Genomic DNA, 11,177 nt, shown 5'->3' with positions numbered 1-11,177 from the left:
TATATCAAAAAGGAGTCTACTTTACTGGCATAAAAGTGTTCAACAATCTGCCACAAAGTATTAAAAACTTGGGCAATGATACTAAAAAGTTTAAATCAGAGTTAAAGAATTATCTACATGCTCATTCCTTCTACTCTTTAGATGAATACTTCAATGTAAATAGAGAATGATGTAAAATTAAGTTATATTAATTTTTAAGCTAAAATTGCCTGTACTTATGTATGTAACCTTTTGACTTGTTCTGTATCCAAAGGTACTAACCTACTTAGGATTTATAGAATGTAAATAAATTCAATTCAATTCAATTCAATAAACTGGTTTTTAAATAACTGTCATGTTGTACAAGCATGATTAGTAAATAATATTTGGACTGAATTTTTTTATCTTAAAATGGTCAATGTCTTACTTAATATTTTCAAGATATATTTTTATGTGTGATTTAAATCTTGTATACTATTAACTTGTTATTTTGACAACTGCTTGATTTCTAAGCAAGATGAGTTTATATTTCTGGACGATCTGTATGTTGCTTTTTTCAACCTTGTAAGTATTTTATGGAATGTGAATGAATGAATGAATGAATTATTTTTGTCAATTATGTAGATATTTGAGATAAAGAATACTACCTTCCAATGCCATTAAAAATAATGGTGCATTAGCTATGTGCAAATACATAGTATAACACGACCTGTAATTCTCATGTTTGCTTGTTTTCATCAATTTAAATGAATTCTAGAAGTTATTAATTTTAGTGTGTACTTACATGTATATGGTATAATTGTTTATGCAGGGCGTGTACAGTTCTTCTAAATAGACCATAGACTGCTCCTGGTCTATGTATCCTCTCGCAACTCAAATTAAAGGGACCACCGTGTGATGAATTGCTGGAAATTATGAAGAATACTGTGTTTTCAGATATAAAGAAAGAATGCGGAAAATGACATATATGAAGAGAAACTAAACATATTTCGTACATCAAATGTTCATTACTGGGTATCCAAGCATAATTTGTTGGAAATTAAAAACGGTTAATTAATTCCATCCAGTGTGGGGAAGGTTAGCCCTTCCAGGGAACGTCTTTTTTTTTTCAGGAAGGACAGTGGAATTATATGAAAAATAAAAAAGGACAGTACTTCGGGGCCCCCTTAAGTTTTGTTTTTCTGATAGGAAGGAAGTTTGAATATGAAAACTGGGAAGAGAGAGCATTTTTCAGGGAAGTGGGAAGAGAGGACAGTCCATTTCCCCCTTGGTGCAGTCGGTTTCTCCAGTTATTTTCCAGCAAGACCAGGGTGAATGAACACCACTCTTATATTCACATGTATGGCAGAATGCAGCATTGACCTGATTCATCATATGCTGTTGAACAGCAGCAGCATCCCGGTTAGCAGGCCCTGTTCACACACTTGCTCATAGGGGAAGCAGTGGGGATAACTTTCCACCTTTGCAACATGAACAGGGTTCCTTCTCAGCAGATATTGGAAGCTGCTCAACTACTTCCTGAGGAGAATAAACTAGTTACTTCCTCCTAAATGACACGACTTCATCCAAGCCATCATGAAGGAAAAATTGGCTATGTAAGATTTGAGGTTTCCTCACTTCCCACTGCCAGAGATTCTGTAAAAGACATCTTTTTTCCATTTTTTCATAATTCCACTTTTCTTCCTGATAACAGGATTCAGACCCTGGAAAGGAATTGTCTTTTCTCACTGTCCCATATCCTACCTGTAACAAAAAACTAGTGCCACTTAAAAGGGGTAATTTTACTGCTCACCTTTTCCACTGGCTTTGATTGGACTCCTTTCTTTATAACCTGCCTGCAAATCCCTGTACCTGCAGTTCCAAGCCTGAAGATGGAGGCGACACGTTCCTCTGAAGTGTCCAGTATCCGTGTGTATGATACAGATTGGCATGCCTGTTCCCCAGCTTTATGCAATGTTAAAAGATGGGGTTACAACACAGATACAGAACTTGGCAATGCCTTTCAGATATCATTTTAAAGGGAACTGAATTTCCATTGACTTAAAAATGGCATCCATCAAATTAAATATATTTATTCTTCTCTGTTCTCAACAGCTAGCACAGTTCAAAATTTATGTATAGGTACTGGACTTAAGCCTATCACATGCTTTCTTTCCATGTGAAGTGTCGAAAAATTATTGCTGTGGAAAGTTTGGTACCAAAAGTTCTCTCCTGTCCTGTACTAGGCAGTGCAGCCAAGTGAGGTATACATATTGGGATAAGAATTGTATTTCCAGACTTGTCTTTTAGGAATCTTATCAGGTACTGTTGGAAGAGACAGGCTAAACTTGTTTTATGCTTCAGTTAATCTGGAATATTCATCAAAACGCTGAGCACACAACTCATTGTTCTGGACATCTTGAATGAGACAGAGCGGGATGGTAATCCCCGAACATTGTCGTCCAAGCTAAAAGAATCATTTTTAGAAAAAACATTGTAACACAAATTGTCCCTGCTGTACATTGTATTTCATTTCTTTCAAGAGCATTGCTAAACTGAAATCAGTGAGTGATTAAGATACCCAGTTTTCATTTAGTGAAGTCGGTGATATGCTCAGTGTTTTCTGAGTAGTTTCCAAGCTGGGCCAATCTATGAATATCCACTGTTTGCAAGTAATTTTTTTCCTAGGGTTCTCACAAATTAAATTTTCTAATGTGATCTACAGCTGAGAAAGTTGGTTTGGCTGTAATGTTCTGTACTTCTCTGTGAGAGGTGCATGGTTTGAATCTCAGCCAGTGACAGGTTTGTTTGTTGTTTTCCTCAGTCCCTTCAAGGCAAAGGCCAGGCTAATACCTCACTCATGATCACATCATACTATCATTCAGCACTATAACGTGTGAGCTATTAAGAGTGTCATTATTGAAATAAGAGAAGGAAGAACTGGTTCCTCAAGTCAGACGGCCCTGGGTGTTTACTGCACTTGTAAAAATTGTCTGAACATGATTGCAAATTGTCAGAGCTAGTCAATTTTTCTGAGTATGGGGGCCACTCAGACATTTTATCCCACATTTTCTATCCTAACATGCATGTACCTTATTTATAGACACTAATTTTCTACAAAGTTTCTGCCCTTTTGTGTGGCTTTATGCAACCTGAAAACAAATGACTGCATACTTTGTCAGTAAGAATCATGTGGGCATCATGACCACTGCATGGTTCATTGTGAAGTCTGGCATTTCCTTGTTCTGATCATCTGTCATGTTTTACAAAGTAGCCAGCTGTGCTTTTGTCAGCAATGGCATCTCTGTAAACGTTTTTCAAACATCTTCCCACAGGTTTCTCCTCACTCATTAAAAACAGTGTGACAGCTCCTTATTCCTGATGAGCTTCACTGTTAGATGTCATTTTGAAAACTGACTGCATTCATGACATCTGACATAAAATTCTGAAAGTTTCTTATCCAAGGCAGAATAGTTGGAAAGTACTGTACATTGAATTTCAGCCCTTTTACTGTATTCTTCTGGAAGCAAAACATGGGCAAACACTTTAAGTGACCCATGCAGTGAAGTGTTCTCAAAATGACTGTAAATTTGTTAACTTACAACTTTCCAATACAAACTTGATTTTTCGTGAATTGGACACATTCAGAATATCGAATATCCTAGGCAAAATGCAGTACTTTTGGTGTAAAGAATTGAAGTTGAGAAACCAAAATTTGTATCAGTGTGAGTGCCCTGAAGTCGCTAAAGTGCCCTTTTTAACATCTGCAGTAATAATCAGATTTGTTCATGAATTCTGCCAGTTCTCTGGCAGAATTCACGAACAAACATGCCAGTTCACTGTTTAACTGAAAGATTTTGTGCCTGGCATAATTCTGCTGATGGTTGATTTATGTAACTTCAGCTGTAGTTCAATGTAAACTTCGAGGTCTTTGGTTGGGCAAAATCATGATGCTTTGTCCTTGAGATGTAGTTTGACTTCTCTTGACATTTAGTTTGACACATTTGATAATTAACCGTGAACTTTTCTCATACTCCAGCTTTTAGGGGGTATGGAGGTGTTAAAAGAGATACATTTATATTATGTTTGATGTATCATGGAACTTGGCCTTTAATTGTGATACGTGGTACAATCCAAAAGTTCCCGAAATATATTAGTAAAAACTATTACATCTTACCTAGATCTTATTCTGCACCATCACCTTCAAAGTAGTCCCCTTGGAAGCGCACACACCGATCCCAGCATTTCTGCCACTTTTCAAATGCATCCTAGAAGTCTTTCTTTGTTAGGGTGTTTAGTACCATCTGCGTTTCCGCTTGAATATCCTCAACTGTATCAAATCTTCTCCCCTTCAACTTGATTTTCATCTTGGGGAAGAGAAAGAAGTCGCATGGAGCTAAGTCTGGCGAGTACGGTGGGTGGGGAACAACTGCCATCTTGTTTTTAGCCAAATATTCCTGCACAATGTAAGCCGTATGTGGTCGTGTGTTGTCATGGTGGAGTACCCAGTTGTTCGTGTGCCAGTTCTCTGGACGTTTTCTCCTCATGTCCTCCCTCAAACTCCTTAGAACATCACGATAGAACTCTTTATTGACTGTCTGATCAGGAGGGACGAACTCCTTATGAACAACCCTGTCACTATCAAAAATACAGATCAACAAGGACTTAATGTTGCTCTTGACTTTTCGAGCTTTTTTTGGCCCAGGTGAAGAAGGGCTCTTCCATTGCGATGATTGCTGCTTGTTTTCAGGGGCGTAGCCATAAACCCAACTTTCGTCACCAGTGACAACATTCAAAAGAAAGTTTGGATCCTCTTGAAGCTGTTGCTGAAGTTCCCTGCAGACTTCCAAGCGATGCTGCTTCTGTTCATTTTGTAGCAGTCGTGGCACAAACTTTGCCGCAATCCTCATGTTCAGTTCCTCTGACAAAATTTGTTGACATGTACCATAACTTAGTCCCAAGGTGTTACAGAGGTCTTGGATGGTCAGTCTACGATCTTGCAGAATCAGATCCCTAACTTTCGCGACATTTTCTGGTGTTTTGCATGTTGACGGCCGTCCCGAACGATCGTCATCATAAGTCAATGTTCGACCATTTTTAAAACACTTATACCACTTGTAAGTTTGTGTCTGGCCTAAACTGTTTTCACCAAAAGCTTGCTTCAACATTTGGTGCGTTTCTGCAGCGGTTTTCCCAAGTTTGAAACAAAACTTTATACAGACACGCTGCTCTCTCAGGTGAGCCATCGCAAAACCGCAAACTCACGGAAACACAACAATGGAAATACGTTCACCAACAATAAACCCAACCACTGAACTCGATGCCGCTTGCCACACTGATTCAAGAAGGATGTGTGAGGAGACACCTAGCGGTATTTCGATGTACTCATGACCATTTGCGTGAAAAATTCAAATTTCAGAAACTTTTGGATTGCCCCATGTATTTCAGTGTCTGGCCTCTGGTGGTAGGCCAAAACTTTTTTTTTCTGGGTATGAAGCCTGTCTGACACTTTAATGAGTGTCACACCAACTCTGATGAGAGCCTTCCTTAAAGACTACATTGCAGAGACTGTGGAAGCAGTATTGCCATCATGTTTCTCTCGCTCATCTCGCAGGATATAAATCCCTAACACCCCACTGGTTGCAGAACCTGGATTCAGTAACTCTTTGTGTGACAGTTATCAGAGACCTCCCACTCTAGTTCCAAACTGAGCAGATTTTGGTCATCCATGGATTCACATGTTATAGATTGTTTTGGCAGCTTTCCATGATTAAATGGAGTGTATCACATAATGATAGCAAAATGTCTGAAATTAAACAAAATGTTTAAGAAATAACGACACAGATTCGAGTGTGTCACAGTTGTGTTCTTGGGGGGTGTGATGCCATGTAATCTGGTAGACATGTACTGCAGCTTCAGAGGAACATACTGACTCCATCTTCAGTACTGAAGTGTAAGCTTGCTGCTTGCTTACTTCTTTGGCATGCACTTTGACTGTGGAAATTGATGCAATTGGTTCCTGTAAAACATTTGAAAGTTTCTATCACATTACGTAGAATGACAACCCAGAAGACAGTAATACCCTTCATAGAAATCGTCATATAAGAACTTGTCAGTAAAATATGTCACTGGATGCTTAGGAGTAACAGTTCTGGGGCTGAAACTGTATAAATTTGTGTTTGATGTGGAGCTAGCTTGATCAGATATGTAGCTGCAAGGAGTCTGTTCTGCCAGAGCACACCAGGGAAGTTTCTTACATTCAGGGTCCAAAATTCTTGAGCACACTTAAAAGATCTGTTTAGGTAAGGCATAATGGAAATTTCTAGGTTAAACGAGTCTTGAGATTTTTATAAATTTGCCTGAACTTTCAAATTATATATATAAAAAAGAATAAGAAATTAATAATTAAAACCACAACAAATATTTTTTCATATTTTTTATATTTAGGTTTCATTGTTACTCCAAACACGGTTAGTCACCAATTTATAATAATACTTGTAGTTTTACTGAAAAATTATGGTCACAATTCACATGTCTGGTTATTCGAACATTTATAGATACATCTGATTGCACTACATGGATAGATTTACGATTTTATAGCAGTGACAGATCCAGGTTGAAATTGGGTTATATGTTAGAGCATAATAGTAGGCTTTTCAATTTTAAGGATCATATTTTGGGAAATTCATGGTCAAAGGTCAAGTGTGATCATCTTGGAAAGTTTTTATTTTCTCTGAACAGAGTGTCTGATATGTCATTGCGAATGTTATTCATTTTCTTTTAAAATGAGAGTTAACTTGTTGGATTTGAGGCTGTCACAGCGGTGACTATGAAGAGTATAATATTCTGGGTTGTAACGCTGTAACAGTGCTTCTGTGTATTATAGTAATTTCTATCCTTTGTAGAAACAATGGTTTGTATGTAGTCAATAAAAAGCAAGAACATCGATGTAATATTTTGTTTTCTCAAATTCTAATCAAATGCTTAACTTAAAGTTAGAGCTAGGCATTCTTCAGGTGAAATTGTTTCTCGGAAGTTACTGTACTTCTTCAACTGATGTACTTTGCTTTTTTTATTATTATTATTGCTAGTGGGGTGGGACTAAGTCCCTTGTACTGCGGCCACTTCTGGCCTATCGTACAAACCCCAGATGATAGGTCAGGGTGATTGTGGAGCAATTGGTGGAATGAAGATTGGCAGGGTAAACCGAAGTACTACTATGTATTCATATGTATCTTGCTTCATGTGAAAATAACCAGAATACTGTGACTCGTTCTCTTGTAAATCACTTCATATATGAGAAAATTCACCAAACGTTTGTCTTTTTGATAAAATTTCACTAATCCACTCTTTTCTCCTTTCCTGTGTTCATTGCCTAGCCAGTAAAGGAATATCTAACGCATGCATATCACATAAATCTTCAGACAGCGCCATGACAGAATGCAAATGGCATCGGCCGAACACACGGCCAAAAGATGTGCAGGGAATGCACGGATTCAGACGAACAGACTTCGCACAGATTCGGTCGAATCCCAGTTCGCAGGTTTCCGCTTCCAATGGATGACTAGCCTAAGGAGCCACATATTTTGCGGCACAGTACTGTCTGTTTTCCTCATCAGATAGTATACAAAGTTTGTGTATACAAGTACCATAACATCTAACTGAATACAGCAAGTGATAGCGCAGTTGGTATAGCATATAGCAGCTGGCTATGGGCTGGATGGCCAAGGGGTCGGAGTTTGAGTCCTGGTAGGTGCAAGAATTATCTCCTCTCCACATTGTCCAGGTCGGTTCTGGGGCCCACCCAGCCTTAAATCCAATGGATACCAGGAACAGAGTGGCCAGGGAGTGAAGCTAGCCACTCACCTCCATCTAGTGCCAAGATGAAGAATGCATGGATCCATTGCCCCACATGTCTTCATGGCCCAGTGCTTCATTAGTAAAGCACTGGGACTTTACTTTACAGCATGTGTTGTTTCTTGAATACACAACTGAAATTATTGTAAAGACAAATAATTAGTTTCTGTAACACTGATTTTAAGTGGCCTCCGTAGTCTAGAGGTAACGTTCCCACCTCATGACTCGTAGTACACGGGTTCAAATACCCGGCAGAGGTCGTCGAATTTTTAAGGGTGGAAAAATTCAGGGAACAAGTCCTCTGGGAGGGACTTTAAGCCATGGGTCCCGTGTCGTAGCTGTATGGCACGTAAAAGAACCTCATATCTCCAATGGAGGTCACTGAGCCAAAATTGCGGATGTTTCCTACCCAACAGCAGTCTCTAATACCTCCGGTAGATGGGGAAAGCATTATAGATACTTCTCAGCCAGTAGGGCCGGTCTCGCTGGCTGGGCGGGACTGATGGTAAGTACCAATACCGGTAGGATATAGAGACTGGTAGAAATCATAGAGGGAAGCACAATGGACCAATACAGGTCTAAGTGCATGGGGAAACCCACCCTCTCTAAATAACTAACTAACACTGATTTTCCAAACAGTACTTAACATATTAAAATTAAACATTTGAACATCCCTGCCATGAAGTTAACTTTACCGTACTGTTCCGCTTCATTTGCTACACTATCCTTGTGTCAGTACATACACAACATCATTTCATTCATTTTGAAACACTGAAAAATATGTACTTAAAACATGCGACATGAATTGAAATAATGAGACAAAAAAGTAAAATTATTTTTATTTTATTGTTGCTAGTGGAAATATTCAAATTATAAATGTATATGATATTATATGAAATATTTTATGTTGCGTTGCATCTGCTACGTATATGTATATAATATGCAATAATATATAGTGCATTTGTTACTCAGATTTTATATCCTCTTCTTCTCCAGTTTGAATGTATTGTGATCCTTGTGTTTCTGCCATTAACCAGTGTCTCCAGGTTTCATTGACACATTTTTCCAGTGTTACTTCTTTAAATACTGCACTTTCACTAATCTGAAAAAAATTGTGGAATTTATTGTGGGAAACTAGGAGGTTAAAAGGACATGTACACAGCTTGTGTACATACTTAAGTATTATAGCATTGGTGACTTATTATGATAAAACTTGACTTGTTCGGTATCTGGAGGCTGTATCGCCAAATATGGAGTACGGGAACAAATGAATATTAAGATTATTCATTTTATCCATTTCATACACTTCATCCATTAAATCCCAAACTTTTAAACAAAAATTTTCAATATTACAGGCGAAAGTTCTCCCATACAAAAATAATGTGCTTTCCTTTCACTTGGGGATGCACAGGGTAGTGTAGTTGGTTGAGGAGGTATGCTACAAGCTGGAAGATCACAGGTTCGATTCTCAGCAAGGTTACTGGATTTTTTAATTAACCTAATTCTTCCAGCAGCACTATGGCCCTGGAGTTGATGCAGTGTCTGACAGAAGAGCACCAGGAATATTGCTAGGGGTAAAAGGTGACCAGAGCACAAGAATGAAAATCTCACCACCATCCGTGAGCCAATCATCTAGAAACTATGGCAGCCTCAACATCTCACAACCCTATGGGCCGCCACGGCCGGTTACCTTTCTTTCACTTAGAAATATCTATATATACACACAAGGTGGTTCAAATATGACTGGGACTGATTTTTTTTAAAAACCATAATTACCAAACACTTACTTGCACATGTCAGTCTTCAACGTACTCCCCTCCAGAGTCAACACATTTTTTCCAACGTTCTGGAGGCATCTTGATGCACTTTTCAAAAAAGGCTTGCGGTTGGCGGCGTATCCACTCCCAAACAGTCTGGATGACAGCGTCGTCCACAAACCACATGCCTTGCAAGTCTGATTTGAGCCGTCTGAACAGGTAGAAATCACTTGGAGCCAAATCGGGACTGTGCAACAGATGTGTCAGAAGGTTCCATTTCAATTTCCAGAGGATTTCCATTGTTGTTTTGGCCATATGGGGGCGTGCATTGTCTTGAAGGAAGACTACCTGCTTTCCACTTGTCTTCTGCTTGGATCTGAACTTTTCCTTCATGTCTGTTGCCAGGAGGTCTGAGTAATAAGCTGCATTGACTGTTCTGGCATCTGTCAGAAAGTCTACATGGGTAACCCCCTGCCAGTTCCAGAAGAACGTTGCCATCACTTTTCCGGCCGAACAGCTCCTCCGCGCTCTCTTGGGTTTGGGAGCATTGGTATGCCACCACTCGCGTGTTGACTGCTGGGACTCGGGAATAAAGTAGTGCACCCACATTTCATCGGTGGTCACTATAGACTTCAAAAATGCATCACCTTCGTCTTCAAACTGCTATAGGTGATGATTGGCAGCTTGCATGCACACCATTTTGTTCACGTCCGTCAAAGTGCTTGGTACCCACCGTGCATTCACCTTGCAATAGTGCAGGTGGTATTTCACAATGTCTTCTACACTACCAACACTGATGGACAGCACTGCTCCAAGTTCCTTGATGGTGATGCACCTATTCTCACGAATAAGTACGTCTGCACGATCAATGTTTGGATCGGTGACGGATGTTCGCAGCCGATGATCATGCGGTTCATTCTCCATGCACTCTCTGCCCTCTCTGAAGCACTTACACCACTCAAACACACGGGTCAGTGAGACACACTCTTCCCCATACTGTTGTTGGAGTCTGGTAAATTTCAGCAGATGGGACGTTTTCTCCAAGGAATTTGATCACAATGCGTTGTTCCATGCTCCGTGGTACCTTCTGTTTGCTCATCACTCTAGCAACTCCCAGACAGGACTGAACAGGTTCTAACCCGAACAGGAGGGAGGATGGAGGTTGTGGCTTCACTCTCTCAAGGTTGCACAGCTGCTGCACAGTGCGGCTTGTTTACACACAAATCAGTTCCGGTCGTATTTGAACCACCTTTATACAAGGTGTGGCAATAAAGAACCCGGATTACTTTTATGACTCATTTCCGGCCACGTCATTGACGAAGAGGAGGGTAGGGCATTGACCCTTGGACTTCCCTCTACCGTCACACAAAGTTTCATTCACGTGCATCGGTTAGTCTGGCCGCGACCATTGTTAGAAGCGGATCGTGTTTCTGAGCTCCGTCGGAATAATGCTGAGTGCTAATGCAGAACAACGTGCTAACATCAAATTCCTCACAAAACTTGGAAAATCTGCCACTGAAACTTACAATTTGTTGACAGAAGTATATGGTGATCAGTGTCTATCTCGCACGCAAGTTTTCGAGTGGTTTAAGAAGTTTATGGAGG

At 39.7% G+C, this 11,177-nt stretch overlaps 1 protein-coding gene across 9 annotated transcripts in view; it reads right to left on the bottom strand.

The window, feature by feature from the left end:
- Positions 1-5,328: 5,328 nt before the first annotated feature.
- Positions 5,329-11,177, bottom strand: part of LOC111869239 (N-acetyltransferase 9-like protein) — a 27,948-nt gene continuing 22,099 nt past the window's right edge. For 6 of the 9 annotated variants that reach the window (XM_033753352.1, XM_033753353.1, XM_033753351.1 and 3 more), the window contains 2 exons: positions 8,784-8,917; positions 5,329-5,977 (listed from right to left, as the gene is read on the bottom strand). In XM_033753352.1, coding sequence (XP_033609243.1) covers positions 5,929-5,977; positions 8,784-8,917 — 183 coding nt within the window. In that variant the 3' untranslated portion in view covers positions 5,329-5,928. Of the gene's footprint in view, positions 5,978-7,786; positions 7,950-8,699; positions 8,918-11,177 lie in introns of those variants that run through there. The other 3 variants (XR_004513528.1, XM_033753349.1, XM_023860609.2) reach the window with 3 other exon arrangements.

The sequence above is a fragment of the Cryptotermes secundus genome, unplaced genomic scaffold (assembly GCF_002891405.2).
Source record: "Cryptotermes secundus unplaced genomic scaffold, Csec_1.0 scaffold3042, whole genome shotgun sequence".
Classification (NCBI taxonomy): Eukaryota; Metazoa; Arthropoda; class Insecta; order Blattodea; family Kalotermitidae; genus Cryptotermes; species Cryptotermes secundus.
Note: the sequence above shows the minus strand (reverse complement) of the source record. Positions and strands in the feature narration are given on the sequence as shown.